This window comes from Callorhinchus milii, unplaced genomic scaffold (genome assembly GCF_018977255.1).
Source record: "Callorhinchus milii isolate IMCB2004 unplaced genomic scaffold, IMCB_Cmil_1.0 Scaffold3, whole genome shotgun sequence".
Lineage (NCBI taxonomy): Eukaryota > Metazoa > Chordata > Chondrichthyes > Chimaeriformes > Callorhinchidae > Callorhinchus > Callorhinchus milii.
The window spans coordinates 81,139,091-81,158,433 of record NW_024704744.1 but is presented as its reverse complement, the minus strand read 5'-3'; the positions used below and the strand labels follow the sequence as shown (position 1 = coordinate 81,158,433).

General features: G+C 43.6%; 1 protein-coding gene across 3 annotated transcripts in view; it reads left to right on the top strand.

The window, feature by feature from the left end:
* commd1 (copper metabolism (Murr1) domain containing 1) overlaps positions 1 to 19,343 on the top strand; it is a 74,950-nt gene that overhangs the window by 37,825 nt on the left and 17,782 nt on the right. Inside the window, exon 3 of one of the 3 annotated variants that reach the window (XM_042333359.1) lies at positions 1,638 to 1,892. The exons of the other annotated variants lie outside the window; for them this stretch is intronic. Within the exon in view, the coding sequence (XP_042189293.1) occupies positions 1,638 to 1,742 (105 nt within the window). The 3' untranslated portion in view covers positions 1,743 to 1,892. Of the gene's footprint in view, positions 1 to 1,637; positions 1,893 to 19,343 lie in introns of those variants that run through there. 3 annotated transcript variants of the gene reach the window in all.

Here is a 19,343-nt window from a genome sequence, read left to right as displayed (position 1 = left end):
CTTGTAAACTCCATCTGAATTTGAAATAAAACTCTTACCTCCAACTCCTCAGCATTTGTGATAGCGCCTTTGACGTTGGAGGCCGTACCAAATCGCTTCACAGGATTTACCAGTAAAGTGATGTGACAGTGGGCAAACTCGGCGGTGAATTCGCGCACAGCAGCGTCCCACAAACAGCCGTGACATGAATGACCAATTTTTTTTCATTTGGGGTTTGTTGACCAGCACACAGAGAAATTCCCTTTTCTTTTCGAATTGTGCCATGGGATCTTTAACATCCACTTGAACAGGCAGATGGGGCCTCAGTTTAATGTCTCATACAAAGGACAACACCTCCAACAATGCAGCATCCCCCCAGCACTGCATTGGAGTTGGCATCTCAGAAAATCTGAGTTCCAAGACCAAATGTGAGTGCTACCAATTGAGCCATGCTCATGCTTTTTGTACAGACACAGTCTAATCGAAGACTGGTACAAGTAGAAGGGCTGGGAAGGCTATATTCTGATAACAATGTGGAGGAGCTTTATGACATTCACCTTGCAATAAAGACAATGAACCAATTTTAAAGAGATTTGGATGAAAAAGAAAAAAACGCTCCTTTCAATTAATACTGCTAACACCAATGCACCAAATGTTTGCACAAGAATTCTTAGCACTAAATTGTTTGTACAAATTTTCTGGTCTAGCCAACAAGTTAGATTTAAGACAATCTATGGTCTCAGATTATTCCAGTTTTCCCTTACCAAATTCAATCCTAATTTACAATTCTCCAAGGGTTAATCGTCTTCTCGCAGCGTAATTGTAATGTGTTCATACTTTTTAAGGTCAGTATGAGGAGCACTTTTCCATGCTGTGTACATTGTGTCCTTGCTAAACGTCCATGTGGCTAGTAGATTTGAAACTGTAAATTGTGGTCCATGATTGTGGTGGCGGGGTGGGGTGGGAGAGAAATTACACACAAGCGGTGCCTGTGGCTGGTAGGTTTGACTTCTCTTTGGGGAAAAGGGGGGTAAGCGAGGTCTCCTTGGAGCTGAATTGACTCCAAGGTGATGGACTTAGTAACATCATGTTGGAATTGAGTCAGTCCTCTGTAGCTGTCTCTGTATTCCTGTTCCTGAGCCGGACAGGTCCCCAGTACTCCAGGTCACTGCTGATGACAGTCCAGTGAGCCTGGCTCATCGGAAGAAGTCATGGAAAATTGCTTCAAAAACTCTATAAACACTTTGTATCTGATTACATTGGAAGGAACACATGATCAACTTTGTTGATCTGGATGCCAAGGACATCATCAGTTATCTGATCCGCTCGAAACAATAAAATAAGTTGCTCGTCGCTCTTCACCTTGTCTGACTTTTCAGCGCTCCATTGTTCCATACTGACAGATTGCACATGACGTCGCCATGCAAGTTTAATAGCACTTTGGATCCACTGCTTTTACTGTGGTCCATTTCATGAATGTGCATCGCATTTAATACCATTAACGCGCTCATAGCATTTTAACTGGATGATGCCGTAAACATAATGACAGCAGCGCGAATGGCTGCAAATGTGTTGCTTTCTCAAAAATCGTTTTTATTTCATCGTCGTGTCTTGAAATCGTATGACTCCTATGGTTGTGTTTTTTTTTGTGTTCTCAGTTAAACCCAGTTGTGTCCACTGCCATGCTTGGTTGGAGGAGATGGGCCGTAATGACATTACATCTTCTTTTCTGGGCTTCCCCTGTCCTGTCCCAAGAGCAGTGAATCATACTGTGGTGCTATTCTGTAGGCGCCAGCAATACTCGAGCACCTTGTCGAAGTGACACATCTTCACGTGGGAACCTGTACTGGGAGGGTCAATGGAGCAATTTGACTGTGGAACACATCAAAATAAAGTTTTGTATTTTTACCTGGCTCCTGCTTTTATGCTTTCAGTGGACAGTCAGCCTAAATGTTGGGGGAGGGTGGTGGGAAGAGGTGCTGAAGGTTTGGAGACTCCAAGGCCAACTATCTCTCACACCAGCTCCACTTTGTCTGCACAATCAGCTTTGGAGTCCTGTAGCTCAGTGGTTAGAGCACTCGCTTTGCAAGTGAGAGACCTGAGTTCAATTCCAGGCAGAGGGCGAAACCTTGGGCAAGTTTCCTTACTCCACACGCCTAATAATAATCCCTCCAAAAAAAAATAATAATAATAAATTGGTCATTTTCAATCTACGACTGTTTGTGGGACATTGCTGTGCGCAATTGGCTGCCGCATTCGCCCACAAATATACAGTCAATTCACTTTACAGTGTGTTCTGTGAAGCGCTTTGGGACGTCCTCCCGACGTGAAAAGCGCTATATCAAATGCAAGGATTATTATTATTATTATAACTATAGTGCCCGCTGTTGCCCCTGAGAGAGATCAACTCACTGTCGTTGTTACAAATCACGTGGTGCGCTTCATGAAATTAGGAGCCGTTTGAATGCTCTCCTTTCTGTGTTGCATGTGAGTTCCTGCCGCGCACACAATAAAACTTGGAAATACCAGCACGAAACAAGCACAAATTTCAACTGACACAGTGGCAGGAAGACATTTCTACACTTCCTGTTATCAAAGGCACAAAGTACAAGGCCTAAACGAAACACCCACATTCAGGGGTGGTGTTAGGTGGGGGACTGTGTCAAGAGAAGATTTATCATTTTGATTGTTCAAAATCTATTCACCATTGTGTTGCTAATGGACTTTCCAGACACGTAAATTGCATTTCAGATTCCCTAAGTACTCTCTGGTTACCTGGGTTTATAGCTCACTGTTAATGCAGCAGCAAAAAACATTTGCTTGTTCAGAAATGGTGCAGGGTCAGCCTGCAAATGCTTTTGATCGCAATATAATTTTCCATGATGATTTTTTGGGTTACCATGGAGATCAATTGAGTACAAATAAGACTTTGTGCTGTGAAGAGCCTTGCACAGTGACATCCTTTTTTTTAAAAATTAATTGGAAATATGTCAGTTCACCGAGTGTTCGATACTAAACTCCTACTGATTGTCATTTGCGTGACTTCCATGTAAAATATGATGTGTTGCCTTCACTTTTGTAACGCTGTTTTGTTTAGACGATCTCCCACTCCAATGTGGATAAGAGCTCCTTCCAAATTGTGTCTTTGCTCATCTTTTTTTCATGCTTTCGGCAGCAGTCTTGGGATTTTATCTTTTGCATGGAGTCAAAATACTTGAACTTCCTCAGACAAAATAGTCATTGTTCTTGAAGGTCACGAAAGTGACCAGTTTAATCTTGCAGATTTTTGATCATGCGTTTTTCTCATTCTGAAGATGTCTTGGCTACTATTTCCCTTCCATAGATCACCTCCAGTACGTGAGGCAAGCAGCCATGTTTGAACCTTGACAGTGAATGTTGGAATTGCTGACTGACTGTAGGTTGTAGCCAAGCCTCATCCTGTCGTCATTTGACACTCAGAAACACATTGTGGCTGTTTGTGGGATATTGTGTACAGTGCACAAATTGACTGCTGCGTTTGCCTACAAGTACACGGTCTATACACGCTGCGGTGAATCCTGTGAAGCACGTTGAGACATTTCGCTGACAGAAGGCAATGTATCAAATGGAAGGATTATTGTATACTTGTCAGTTGAGGAAACCCTGACTGATTTCAGGGGCGCAGAGGCCAATTGAAACACCCCAGCTGAGGGGCTAACTCATTGTTCATCCCAAATTTGAAGATGAGATTTCTTAATCTGTTCTGTGCTCATGAATAGAGAATTAGCATTGAATGCCAGCGGGTACTTGGTTCCACAAATATAACATAAGATGATGCAAAGAAGCTGAGTAATTTGTACAATCCGCCACTTCATTGTTCAAGTAGAAAATGTTTGCTTTTCAGAGCTTGTCTGTTTCTGGATGAAACCATTCCTCTGATTTTCTTCCGTTTCCTTGAATTCCTAGATTCCTTCACAATATTTGGGCAAAACAAAGGTGCAATGTAATTCTGCTTATTCCCCAGTGAGTTACGAAAATCTGGTTCTTGGGACTCTTTGGCTCTGAGCTTGTGAGAGTCCAAATCCGTTATCACAGATGGAGGATCTGATATGATTCACTAACCTACAGAATTTCCAATTAGTGATATGACTGTTGAGCGGATTAGCTATCTTTTAATCATTATTGGTTGGAAAAACAGTCCAGGAAGCCACTCGACTCAACCCTGAAGAATCAACAATTTAGTTTTGTAGCCCTCAACTCAACTCAAGTATCCAAGAACAGCTTTTATAGTATTATGAAGTGCTGCCTTCTTGAACTGACATTCAGCATAGTGAGCCCTTTATTCTAGTGAATTAGGTTGTCACAGCCCCTGCTGTATCCAGTAGAGGTTTAATCTCCCTCAGAGATTAAGGACGACACATGTGGTAGATGAACTAACTTTTGTTGTCGATGCGCAAATAGATTTTAAAATAACATTGAAGTTGCAAGTTGTTCAAGAGGTGAGCTCATCTTGTTGCAGAGTAAGCAAGTGAAAAGAAGGAGTTTAATTTACAGGAACTGAGTTGTACACATCCTGTAATTACAGGAAATGTCTCTAGTATCAAGCCACACCTCAAAACTTTGAGCTGACACTCCAGTGCAGTTCTGGGAGTGAGAAATTTGTGCTTTTAAGATTTACGTATTTGTGATAACCTGTATTGGATCCCCTGAGAATTCCATATTATATTATATTTTATTATATTAAAGGCCTGGATGATCCAAATTCCCTCAAACTCGATGTGGATAAACAGAAGCTCTGTGGCTTCTACCAATGTCTCCTCACCTGCACTAAAATCCATACACCCATCACCCAGTCCTAGACAGTCTCCGACGGCTTATGTCTCCAGCTGATAGATTTCAAGGTCCTCACCTTCCAATCCATCCACTCCCTGGCACCCACTATTTCTGTCCTATCATCTCCTATCTTACTCTTCTCGCTCACTCCACTCAGTTATCTCAGACTTGTTATATGTCCCCCCCCTTCCCCCCCAACCCACCCCCCCTTCTCTGCACCACTATCAATGGCCAAGACTTCAGTTCCTGTGCCCCTAAACTCTGGAACTCCCTTCTTCTAACACTCGATCGCCCTCCTCTCTTTCTGCCTTTACGCCCTACAGCTTTGACCGTGCCACTGATCACCAAACCTTCTTCCTCTCCCCTCCCCCCACTGCTCAATGTGAAGGACGCTATACAGGAGTCCGGTAGCTCAGTGGTTAAACCATCTCCTCGCAAGTGAGAGACCTGTGTCCGATTCCCGGCAAGGTGAAATGTTGGATAGGTTTCCTTACTCCACATGGCTCAGTTTATCCAGCAGTAAGTAGGAACCCAGTTGTTAGTCAATTGGCAGATCGATTTTCTGGGGGTAATAATTCTTTTTAAAAAATAATAAATTGGTCACTCAGTCCACGACCATTATATTTTGTGAGCCATATTGAGACGTTGCGAAGACATGATAAGGTGCTATATCAAATGCAAGGATTATTATTATATAACTACAAGTTGTTATTGTACTTTCTGTGGAGTAATTGTCACTCTCTGATGGCCCCCTCAACAAATCACTTGATCCTGTAATAGGAGTACTGCAGTGTTGTTGTTCTGCGAGGACAATTGTTATTGTCCAAAGAGCCATCTGTAACCAAATCTGTTTTGTGATACCATGTTGCAGTTCTCCTGCTCTGTCCTTTCAAAATGACATTTCTGCTAATTCGGATTTTGTGTCATTTCCTGCTTGCTTTCAGGAAGCCGAGATGAGTATTTTTAATGGTCATGCGATTTGCAGTCTTACAAGCGTCTCCCTCTTTTAGAAATGTGCAGAAGCATCTTTCCTAACATCTAATAATTATGCTTTCTTGACAGTTTTGTTGCCTTCCCTCTTTTTGCTGAATGCAATTTTTTGTTGTTGTGGGAAGCTTACTTTGGGCGTTCAGCAACATCGCAGAAGGCTGATTTTTTGTCACTGTTTCGTGTGTAGATATTGACGGTGTGGGTCTCTGATGGGATTTCGCAATTATCTATCATCACAGTTGGTACTTATTGTTTCCCTATTGTATTGTCCGAGTCAGAAAGGACTCTACAAAATATTATTACAGTAAACCTCACATAAATCGTATTGGTTGGGACCATACATTTAATATGACTTGTACAAAGTACAATAATCCCTGGAGAAAAAAATAATAAAAACATTGGTCACTTCAATCCACGACTGTTTGTGGGACACTGATGTGCGCAATTGGCTGCCACTTTTCGTCCACAACTATATAGTCAATTCACTTTACAGTATATGGTGTGAGATGTCTAGAAGATGTGAAAAGTGCTATATCAAATACAAGGATTATTTATTATTTAAGTATGAGTTATGTCGTTAAACTCTTGAACGGAACTTGGGCAGATGTATAACTTAGGTGATCATACGATTTATACAGATCAGATTTGTGCGAGTTTTACTGTATTCACATCACTCATTTGCATCCATTTTTTTCCCTTTTAAACATTTTTCCTGCATTACACACAATTTAAAAAGATTCTGCTGTCTCATTGCTTTTGGCCTGAGTCCTGGAGAATGTGAGCTGAGATTGTGTGGCATGGTGAGTTTGAGCTGCTTTGCTCATAGTGGCTATAGAAGTCTTCACATACCACACACAACTTTATCTATGATTATCTATGGTTCACTGGTTTCACAGGAGGTTGATCTCCCTTGTGCTACAATGTGAGTTAATAAATAAACATTAAAGAAACGAACCCAACAGGAAATTCAGTTTTCTTAACATTTTCTCCACAGTCATAGCTGTGGACAGAGGTTAGTGGTTCTACGACGCTAATTTTCCACAACTGTTTTCTGGGTAAATAGTTAATTTTAACATGATTGGAAATACTGCAATATTGTGGTCAGTACCCTGAGACAGTTGACTCTCAGCAATGTTGTTTCGTCTCCCATGCTTCTGCCCTTTTACATTTTTGGAGGATCGCAGTTTCTCAGAACTGACTGGCCTGTGACTCAAGCGATGTGAATGCCAATCAATTTAAATGGTCTTTATTTATCATATCAAACTATTGAAAAATAATAATCCTTACTCCTTTCACGTCAGGAGGATGTCTTAAAGTGCTTCACAGGATTTACCGTAAAATGTAGTGACCGTATTTTGTAAACAAATTGCAGCAGTCAATTTGCCTACATATAGCGTATTCGTTAGAGCACATGCACCACAGTGGATCAAAAATACTATTGCTGTGCGCAAATTGGCTGCCGCATTTGCCCGCAAAATACATGCTCAATTCACTTTACAGTATATCCTGTGAAGTGCTTTGAGATGTCTCCATGGTGTGATAAATTGATCTTTCATCTTGTAGCTGTTTGTGGGACATTTCTGTGTGCAAACTGGTTGCAACGTTTGCCTACAAAGACACTATTGCTTCATTTTATAGCGTTTCTCCCACAAAATAAACAATCAGTTCACATTATATTCTGTGTAGCGCGTTGAGACATCTAGAAGGCATGATAAGGCGCTATATCAAATGCAAGGATTATTATAATTATCTGGGAAGCACTTTGAGACATTTCAACTTTATTTATGCTTTATCAAATGCAGGTATCATTATTATCAAACCTATCTCATCTGGCATTCTGCTAGGGCTGCCCTTGGGTAATGATCTTTACCAAATGTGAAGGCTCATTTTTAATCTGTCTGAAAAAGGCAGCCCCAGCATATCATCATCTGTCGCTCAGTGATCACATTACGTGGAAGCAGGTGGTGCCAGGCTTTCTATGTTGGAAGTAGTAACTATACCTGAAGGTCACTGTGTGGACTGGAGCAGATTTATTAGGTTAAAGGATAGGAAGTAAGGAAATTTTAGTCTCCTTGTAATATTATCTGCAACAATACTAAGTTTGTTAGCCGATTGAGATTACTGGTGTTTTTCATCATGCAGCTTGACAGCAAAAGGCCTGCGAATTATGTGTGGTGTGTGACTTTTTGTTTGTAACATAAACATTGGGCAATCTAGTGAAATAGCTTTATTGTTTGCTGAAGGAACATTATATTTATTCATACCTTTACTTTGATGTGGTTCTATTGAATGGCACTACCCATATCACATGAACATAGAAAGTAAATGTCACCTTTCACCTCTTTCCTTTTGAGTCTGCGTTAATCCCATTAATAACTACTGATTTGTGCGTATGTACTGTGGACTGAATAACGTTTAGGATTCACATACGGGCTTCTTCCTTGGAGGCAGCAACAACAATAAAGCACCTCTCATGTTGGGAGGATGTCTCAAGGCGCTTCACACAGCTGACCGAGAGCCCAAACTGTGTGTATATGTGAGGGGGGTGGGGGGGGAGTGGGGGTAGATGGCCGTAGTGCATCAAAAAAAGGTCAGGTTTTGAAGTTGGAGTGGGAGGAGGAAAGTGGAGGCACTCCAGGCTGGAGTTCCAGAAAGCACAAGCAGGAAGCACAAGTCTGAAAGTTATTTGTTAGGTCACAGTATTAAGGGATATGAGGCAATTGCTGTGCACAATTGGCTGCCGCATTCGCCCACAAATATACAGTCAATTCACTCTACAGTATATTCTGTGAAGGCTTTGGGACGTCTAGAAGACGTGAAAAGCGCTATATCAAATGCAAGGATTATTATTATTATTAAGGGCCGGTAATTGCATTTGAGGTACTGATCAGCCATGATCTTATAGAATGGCAGAACAGGCCCGAGGGGCTGACTGGCCTACTCCTGTTTCTGTGTTTCTAAAGCTCACCCACTGAAGCTGGGGCACATTGGGCAGGGAACGCGTGACATGTGGTGTTTACAAAAACAACAACAATATTACATTTGTATAGCGCCTTTCACGTCGGGAGGACGTCCCAAGGCGCTGGAGCTTTTTAGTGAGCAGAGGGAGCAGCCTGGTCAATGGGAGCGCAGTGGGTCTCAGAGATTGGGTGGATGAGGCCATGGAGGTATTTGAAAGTAAGTCAGTTGTTTGCTAAAGTTTGACAGGCAACTTGCATGCAAGGTTGAAAGCCTCAAGGGCGGGAGGATTCGCTTCATTGTGGTCATGATGTGTTTCAGAATTGTGGTTTAGAGGAAGTGAACAAACCAGGAGTTGGAACTTCTCCATTCTCCTCACAAGAGCAACTAATTCGGCCTCAGCAGATGTGAAAAATAACACAGAGTAAGCAGCTGAAACTTTACTTAGGTTTTTTAAAAAAATACTGATTTAAAAAATGCTGCTGATGTGATGGTTATCTTTCAGTAAGTGTCCCCTGAGAACCATGGTTAAAATTCTGCACCAAAACCTAAAAGTGGCCTTGGTGTTAAATTGTGTGTGTGTTGGGAGGTCTTGCAAAATCATTGTTCGGTTGACAGATACATTTTGCTAGTTATCCATCATAAGGAATTTACGGAGATGATTTGTTTGGTTTCTCCCAGCTTCAGCGGGTTGCACTTTTGCCTCTGAATCAAAAGGTTGTGGATTCATGCTTGCACTTTGAACTCCTGTCATCTTGCCGACACTCTAGTGCTGTGTTGGGGTGTTATACTAAGTGTTGGGGGTCTGCCTGGTCAGATGGAGTTTAACCATCCCTTGGCACTATTTGAAAAGAGAAGGGAGATCTCCTGGTGTCCTACCTAACAAACCCAAAATAAAATTAGCTACTCACTTCAGGGCTGTTTGAGGGATATGCCTGTGCGCAAATTGGCTGCTGCATTTTACTTACAAAGTACACAGTAACAACAGTTTACTATATATCAACCCCTGCATCTGACCAAATGCATGGATTATTATTATTATTGAGAGACTGAACCAGTGACCTTCTTGACTTGTGTGGTCAGTTGCTCAATAAACTGCTGTCATTCTGAATCAGCTACATGGGGAGGAGAGATGATGGCAGAGCCGGCCACTCTAGCAGAAGGCAGTCAGCATCCCTCGAGATCTCCAGCAGTTGCCTGGCAAGACGTCGCTGTGCCGTGGGAAGGTGGGCCAGCCAGTGAGATGGCTAACTTGCATCTACCATGCATTCCTTGCCCCCTCTGCTTTAGCATTGGTGTCTGAGCCTTCTGCCACTATGCCCCTACCCGGTAGAACTTTGTATCAAAGCCCCTCTGCCTTGCCCCCTCCACTTGGTGTTTGGTCCCTGTGGCACAACAACAACAACAAAGTCACATTTGCCTTTCACGTCAGAATTACAACACAAAGCGCTGGACAGTTAAGGGTGTCCACCCGAGCTGGTTGTTGCAATCCAGAGGGGTGGAGATGGGGGTGGGAAGGTGACCAAAAGCACGATCAACAAGGAAAGTCTTGAGACGGGTCTTGAAGGAGGCAAGGGAGGGGGTGAGGCAGAGGGATTCTGGAATGGAAAGGACCAACTGCTGATGGTGGGCCACTTTGAGAGGTTCCCCTATATGAAAGGCGCTATATAAGTGCAAGGGAGTCGTACTTTAAATTGAGTCGTTTGAGCATGCTACCTCCATTGATGAGGAGACCAGCCGAGATAGCGTAGCCCTCGTCAATGAAAGTACTGTTAAGTCTTGCTTGGGCATTGCTAGTGCACAATTCTCTCTTTGCCAGCCTCTCGATTTTAGCTGGAAGCATCTTAGCCTTTTCGTAGGTCAAGCACTGATCTTAAGAAGGGCAGATTATGGAAACTGACTGAAAACGCGAGTCAAACAAAATTATACACTGCATAAAAGCGAACATAAATGCAGTTGGATGGATGCACTAGTGTATTATTTACTCTTCCATCTGGCAGCAGATTTCAATGAACGCTGTGTTGTTGCCTGGCACTCATTCACACATCTTCCTTATTTGTTGTACTCAGTGGCATGAAAACAAGAGTTTACAGAACCTGCATAATTGGAAATGGCACAAAGACAATTTGAACATAACAGTAAATCTTTTGTTTTGCCCAGACTAGACGTACTTAACAAGTGAAAAGAATCAAGTTTCTGACCTCTCGCTGCATAACTTAGGCTTACAACTTGCCTGTTTTTTTTCTCGCATGTTCCCAAGAAGAACCCGTCTTCCCTTCCGCAAATAATTGATCAGGAATAACACCGTGTATTACTGAAGCTTCTTTTAAAAACAATGAAGGCAGCTGTTATACAGCTTTGCATTTTTGACTCTGAGAGGGCTTGTTTGCCAACAAAATATATCGTCACTATGCTTTACAGGCAAATCCTTTGAAGTACTTTGAGACATCCTTCTGACCTGAAAGATACTATATCAAGTAAAGGATTATTATTTTGTTGACTTACTTCAAGGTCCCATGGCACTATTGAAAAAACGAAGGGAGTTTCTCCCGGTGTCCTGCTCTTCAATTATCCCAAATAAAATATTGGTCATTCACTTCATGGCTGTATGCATATTGGCTGCTGTGTTAGTTATTAAACTTTACAGTAAAATGATGTGAACCACTTTGAGACATCCTCCCAATGTGAAAGAAGCTGTATGAAAAGTAAACCTTATTTTTAATGGTTCGATTGGATAAATGAAGATCATTTCCACTGATCGGCATTACCTCATTAACTATTGCTGACAAGAGGGGATAAATTAAGGATTATCTCCAGAAGATTATCTTCCAGAGGAAGAAGACCTGTTAGTGTAGAGCCACAAACTTATCAGCTCTTTGCTGCTTGGTTTTTTTTTCTTTGGTGTTGCCTGTATTATTTGTATGCACTTTCATGATTTGAATCAGAAAAATGTTCACCTCTGCCTGTTCTTCAGGTGGAGGTTAAATATCCCTTAAAAGCTATTCAAAAAGTGGAGGGTGCTCCTGGTGCCCCAGCCAGAAGCACCCCCCCCCACCCCACCCATTTAACTTTGGCTCTCCTGTGGGATATTGGCTTTCATCAGGTGGATATTGACAGATTGTTTCCACTTGTTGGTGAGTCCAAAACTAAAAGACATAAATATAAGTTATCCAGCGATAGATCTAATAGAGATTTTAGAAGGAGCTGCTTCACGCAGAGAGTGAGGATGTGGAACTTGCTGCCTGAAGCTGTGGTTGAAGCAAATAGCATCAATGTACATAAGAGGAAACTTAATGCACACTTGAGAGAGAAGGGGAATAATGGGAGGGTATCATGTGGAGGACAAACATCTGTGTGGACTAGTTGGACTGAATAGCCTATTCCCGTGCTGTATAACTCTGTGTAATCCTACTGGTATAAAAACAGATGCAAAATGTAGTTTTACCTCAAGGTGGAATACTGCAGGTATTGAAACCCAAAAAATGCCCTAAACTGAACGACTTCACATTTTAACTGCTGTGACAATAATTCAAACAAACGCCGCACACAGCGTCCTATCACTTGCTCTGAAATTGAGTAGTCAGTAAGAGAGAAACAGTACAGCATGAATACTGTCGCTCATGTGGCTGACAGTTTAGCTCAGTTCATGGAATAACCACAGTTTGTTCTGAACGCCTCTCATAAGAATTTGTGGCTGAGCTCAGAGAACTGGAATAAGGGCAAGTGCGATAGCTCCAAGGCTTTAGCTGTGACCTGTGATTGCCTCAGCTGCACACGTAACCGGCAGCAATAATACTGCACACTGGGCAGCAGGTTCACTTGCAAATCAGACGCAGATCAATTAAAAGCTGGGAAGTAAATCATCCAGAATCAATACACTGGCATCCAGTTTATGGTGTTTCCCAACAGGATTCATCGATCCTGTTATGATTAATGACTTGAGGGAAAACATACGCGTGCTCCATTAACTGAGAAAGTACCTCCTTTAAATACTGTTATGTATACTTTCACGTACAAGAAACTGGTGCAAGTGCCGTCCCTTTGGATGAGACGTTAAACCTGTTCAGCTGTGGACTTTAAGGATCCTATGGCACTATTCGAAAAGAGAAGGGAGTTTCTCCTGAGGTCCTGACCAACAATCCTCCAGATAAAATTGGTTATTGCCATCACGGCTGTTTGTGGGACGTTGCTGTGTGCAAATTGGCTACTGCATTTGCTGGAAGTAGTGACCTGGTATATCTTGTGAACCACTTTGAAATGCTGCTGCACCCCAAACGATGCACACATGAGGGGAGAGGGGAATAGGAGGGTAAGGGCTTGTGTGGAGTATAAACAACAGCACAGTTGAGTTGGACGAAATGGTCTGTTTCTGTACCGTGCATCTCTGTGTACATGGTACATTTGCCTCCTCAGGTATTGGGCTCCCAGAAATGGTCCAGGCTAAAACGCTAAGTAACACTTGATTACTTATGAGAAAAATTGCTGCCCACATGAGGAGAAATGTCATGAGGAGAAAACACGAAGAATAGAGGGTTTATAGAAGAGGGGAATATGATGGCATGAGTACTGCTTTTGTAAGCAAACGTGCAAGAAAGGCCTCACAAATACCAAAGTGGTGATTAATGAGTTGATCTGGGGGGTTTTTGATCAGAACCCTAGAACTTTCTTCTCTTTTCAATGAAGTATAATTCGGGTCTTTAAATGAACTCATAATCAGGCAAACAGGACCTTAGTTTAAAGTCTCATGCAAAAGAGAGCACCTCTGACAATGCAGTATGTCTACTCTCTGGTTCATGTGACTTAGCACTGCAGGAGGCGGGACCTTTGTCCACTAGACAACCAAAGGAAACTTGGTGACTTATCTGTTAAATAATCAAAAAAATGGTTATGCGAGATGGGCTGAATGGCCTTCTTCTGTGCTGTAAATTTTCTGTGGACCAAGAGCAAAGGGGTCCTTTATGGTACCACCATTGCATGGGGAAGAAATGCTGCACAGTACCATTTCTGTGATGCACTTTGAGATGTCCCAGTGACGTGATAAGGCACAAAATCAAACACAAGAATTCCTATTTTTTTTCCGATGAGGACGATGAGAAGCAATTTTTCTTTTCTAATAAAGATTTTAAGAGGTTTGACTGCGGAGTCCTGTGTGAAACTTTACATGATTATATACCCTGAAATACATGCACTCTTGTGATGGAGGCAATGGACAGAAGAGAGTATATCTTTTGGATGAGCGGGTGACATTTCGGTTAGCGTGACTAGGATCAGAGTACATTTTATTATTGTGTTTAATTGTGGTGATCTAAGTCACACGAGGGGTGTAGCCTCTGGAGCTGTGCAATGGAACTTATCTACTCGGACCCCAGCAAATAAGAGAGAATTAAGGAAATTATAGTCTCTTAAGCCTTTCTGATATTGTGCAAAACAAAACCCACGCCCATTTGCAGACTTTCCTCCCACTCCCTCCATGAGCCCCTCCAATCAGGTTTCCGTGCACGGAAACTGCTCTGGTCAAGGTCACAAACTACATCCTGACCAGGGCTCCTTCTGCTTCCTCGTCCTCCTCGACCTCTCCGCCGCCTTTGATACTGTGGACATTCAATCCTCGTCTATCACCTCTCCTCCCACCTCAACCTTCAAGGTTCTGTCCTTGACTGTTCAGGTCCTACCTTTCACACCACCTCCACTTCGTCTCTGCAAGCGCCTTCTCCTCCAGCCCCCGCACTGTCTCATGTGTCATTCCTCAGGGCTCTGTCCTCGTTCCCCTCCTCTTCACCCTCTACATGCTCCCCCTTGGCGACATCATCCACAGACATGGGGTAAATTTCCACATGTATGCGGATGACACCCAACTCTATTTCTCTGCCTCCACCTGAACTCCAGGACTATTGGGATTCCGACCGACTACCTGTCCGACATCAAGTCCTGGTCAAGGGACAACTTTCTCCAACTGAACCTCAGTAAGACCGAGGCCCTCCTGATCGACTCGCGCCAACACCTCCGCTGCTCAGGCACTGGCAGCATCAGCCTCCACGGCTGCACACTCAATCTCACTAAGCCAGTCAGGAACCTGGGTATCTTGCTGGAACCTGAACTGTCCTTTCTCCCCCACATCCGCCCCATGACCGGCACTGCCTACCACAACCTCCACAACATTGCCAGACTCCACCACTGCCTCACCCCTCAGGCTGTCGAAACCTTCACCTACGCATTTTTCACATCAAAGGCTCGATTATGGAAACTCCCTCCTCATGGGCCTTCCCAACTCTTCCCTTCACAAGCTGCAGATCATCCAAACTCTTTAACTCGTGTACTCTCACGTACCAGGCTCCGTGACCCCATCACTCCCACCCTCGCCCGACTCCACTGGCTCCCCATCCCCCAGAGGATTGAGTTCAAGATCCCCGTCCTCACCTTTAAGGCCATCCATGGCCTTGCCACCTCCTACCTCTCTGACTTGTTGACTCCCTACCAACCTGCCCACTCCCTCCGTTCAGCGGGCTCCGGCCTTCTCCATGTCTCCCGCCCGACCTGCCGTACCATTGTGGCAGGGCTTTCAGCCTCTCTGCTGTCACCCTCAGGAACTCCATCCCACAGTCCCTTCGCCTTGCTTCCTTCCTTGCCTCCTTTGAAGTGGCTCTCAAGATCCTCCTCTTCGATCGTGCCTTCAGTTGCCCTCCCACCTCTCTGCATTCCCTCACCCCTACCCGCCCCCATGTTCGGGTCCGTACCCCTGACTGTCCAGCGCCTTGGGACGTCCTCCCGACGTGAAAGGCGCTCTATGAATATAATTTTGTTGTTGTTTATCTCCTGGCACAACGATCTACGTCACTGGGAGAGGGACTATGGGTGGAGGTGATCAAGGAAATATTTAGTCATACCCTTTCTTAATACCTGACCCAACTCATGTTGGCATTGGCCACATCCTAAACAGCACAGATAAGCACTGAGCTTCTTTAGGCACCTTGTAGATCTCATAAATTGATTTACCTTATCAGGCGGGTGGCATCAGGGTGCTAGAGGGCCGTTTGGCTTATTGAGCCTAAGCTGTCACCTTTGCCACAGAAACAAGGGCAAAGCTAAACTCATAGTTACGAAAGATGCCACTGTATCTACATACCTCGGCTTTGAATCCCTATTGCATCTGCTGTAGCACTTTCCTCCCGGATCTTATTTCCTCATTTGCCTCTCACTTTGCTTAGAGGTATCTTATGCCAGCATTTAGGAAAAGACAGAAAACCAAACGGAGGAGCTGCACCACAACAAACAGCGACTCAAATGGAAATTTGCACTGACACTTTTTTTGTCGAGATAGATAAACAATCTCTTTGCCAGTGACATGTGGCTTGGGTTCAATTAATCCTCAACCACTCAGCCATCGTTGTTGTGTGTGATGTATTGCATTTCAATGACGCTGTTGAGCACAAGGGACATTATCCATTTCTTTGTTTGAACATAAAGATGTCCAGAGGACACCACACCCAGATCAGCATTAAGCTTTGACCAGAAGGTCATTGGTTGAAATCCCAGGCAGTTAAACTGATTTAGCTGATCATTACTGGATTAGCAATTGTTCTCAATGCCTTTGATTGTGAGGAAAGTCAATCTGGGTCTTCGTTTCTTAGTGCTAAAGTGATTCCTGCTGGAGAATGTGGGGAACACTTCTTCTCTTCCCTCCCCCCAATATTAGGTTGTTTATTTAACGCTCCTGATGTGTTTGTCATGAAGACAAGTCAATTTTTCTGCCTTCAGCTATTATTCAGATATTACTGCTGGCAACAAAATAGAAGAGATTTTCTTTTCATTATTGCTAACTGTATGGTGTGGATGGCGATAACACTGTATTGCATTTTTTATGCATTGAATTTAACAACAACTTGCATTTAGCATTTATATAGCGCCCTTCATGCAGGGTAGGGTCCCAGAGAACTTAATCCAGTAATGTTGAAGCACCTTCTTGAACCAGTGTTATAATGCGAGAGAAATACTGGAAATAATAATTTTAATAATAATCCTTGCATCTGATATAGTGCCTTATCACATCCTCAAAACGTCTCAAAGCTTTTCATAGGATATCTTGTAAAGTGGGTTGACTATGTATTTTGTGAGCGAAACGCGGCAGCCAATTTGCGCACAGTGATGTCCCACAAGTGGCCATGGAGTGAGTGACCAAATTTTTTGGGGGGATTTATTGGCCAGGAATCCGGAAGGTCTGATTTGCGCAGGAGCTAAATATAGCTGTCAAGAGATGGGTCATGGGATCCAGTCCTTCTGAGTTGGAAGCAATCAAGCTGTAAAGCAAACAGCACTCACAAATGTATTTGAGCCTGAAACAAAAAACAGTTAATTCTGCCTCTTTTCCCCTCTCTGTTCTCATCCCCCCGCCCTCTTCAAATTGCTGGGAAAATACACAGTTGTCACACAGTACAATTACTCTTATGTTCACAGCAATCCAATTTTATCAGTGGGGAAAACTGTTGGGAACAGCCCAAGGCTCTCTCCCACCAGGCAGCCAGCAGTAGTCAATTTTTTTCGTTTCTCCCTCCTTCCAGCGCCCTGGAACGTCCTTCCGATGTGAAAAGTGTTATACAAATGTAATCTTGGTGTTGTTGTTCCCTTTCCATTCCCAAATCCAGGAGCACTGAACCTAATTGTAGCAATCTAAATACACAGTCACTTCTCTTCACAGTATATTCTGTGAAGCGCTTTGAGACGTCTTGAAGACATGATAAAAGGCTATTATCAAATGCAAGGATATTATTATTATTGTTAATCTCAACTTCTGACCCGGCTAAGTGAGTTCGGCTAAGCAGGATTCAATCGGCACTTCACCAAGCAGTGCCTTTAACCTCCATTCCATTCAGAGAATCAATATCATTTCACTACTGTCATTTAAGGCTTGCTAGCAGGTTTGCTACTCTTAGATTTATAGAAATTACAGCATTTGGTCACTCAACAACAATAAAATTACATTTGTACAGCGCCTTTCACGTTGGGAGGATGTCCCAAGGCGCTGGACAGACAAGAGTTTTGGACCCGAGCTGGGAGTCAGGGTCAGGGAGGGTGGAGGGCAGGGAGATCGAAAGCACAGTCGAAGAAGAGGGTCTTGAGATGGTTCTTGAAGGAGGAAGAGGAGGGGGCGAGGCGGAGGGACTGTGGGATGCGGTTCCAGAGGGTGAGGGCTGAGTGGAAAAAGGCCCGCCCGCCAATAGTGGGTCGAGCGAGGCAAGGGACGTGAAGCAGGCTGGAGCCCGCTGAGTGGAGGGAGCGAGCAGGATGGTAGGGGTTAGGAGGTCGCAGAGGTAAGGGGGACCAAGACCATGGAGGGCTTTGAACTGTATCCTCTGTGTGATGGGAAGCCAGTGGAGTCGGGCGAGGATGGGGGCTGATAGGGTCACGGAGCCTCGTGCGGGAGAGGACACGGGCTGCAGAGTTCTGGATGATCTGCAACCTGTGGAGGGAGGAGTTGGGGAGGCCGACAAGCAAGGAATTTATAATAATAATAATAATAATTTTTGCATTTGATATAGCGCTTTTCACGTCGGGAGGACGTCCCAAAGCGCTTCACAGAACACACTGTAAAGTGAATTGAATTGAAGTGAATACTTTGCATAATTTGCATAATCAGCCTCGATGCAATGAAAGCGTGACGTAATATAATGGGTTAAATGAGCCTGTCTTTTGAACATTTCTTTCTTTTGAACACGATAGGTGTTTAGGAATGCTCCTGTGTGACTTGTTTATATTGATACATGTTGGAATTTGACTATCCTGATTACTGTTATCACATGGTACATTCCCCACAAAAGATAAATTGGCAGATGATGCACTCAGAGCACTCAGTGATTCATGAGCCCTTTGCTGAAGCTGTGGAACCCTTAAATAATAATAAATAATTCTTGCATTTGATATAGCGCTTTTCACGTCGGGAGGACGTCCCAAAGCGCTTCACAGAACACACTGTAAAGTGAATTGACTGTATATTTGTGGGCGAACGCGGCAGCTAATTGCGCACAGCAATGTCCCACAAACAGTCGTAGATTGAAAATGACCAATTTATTATTGTTTTTGGTTTTGGAGGAATTATTATTAGGTGTGTGGAGTAAGGAAACTTGCCCAAGGTTTCGCCCTCTGCCTGGAATTGAACTCAGGTCTCTCACTTGCAAAGCGAGTGCTCTAACCACTGAGCTACAGGACTCCACACTCCTTTGTCAGGTGTGGTCAACAACAACATCTTAGTCACAGGATTTAACATAAACTTTTTGCCCTATGAAGTGCAGTGACTATATCTGTATTTGTAGGTGAACACGGCAGCCAAATTTGCGCACAGCAATGTCCCACAAATAGCCGTGAAATAAATGACCAATTTTACCTGGGACCAGGACACTGGGAGAAATTCCCTTCTCTTTTCAGACAGCGCCATGGGAGCTTTAATGTTCCATGAGTTTCTGCATTTGTCACACCTGTGTGACCAAAGAACCAAAGCAACACCCCTTCCGAAGACCCCTTAAGCAACTGGTAGTAAAACATGAGACTACCCCAGGGCACCACGGTGAAACTCTCCAGCATGTGAAGTCCTGTAGCTCAGTGGTTAGAGCACT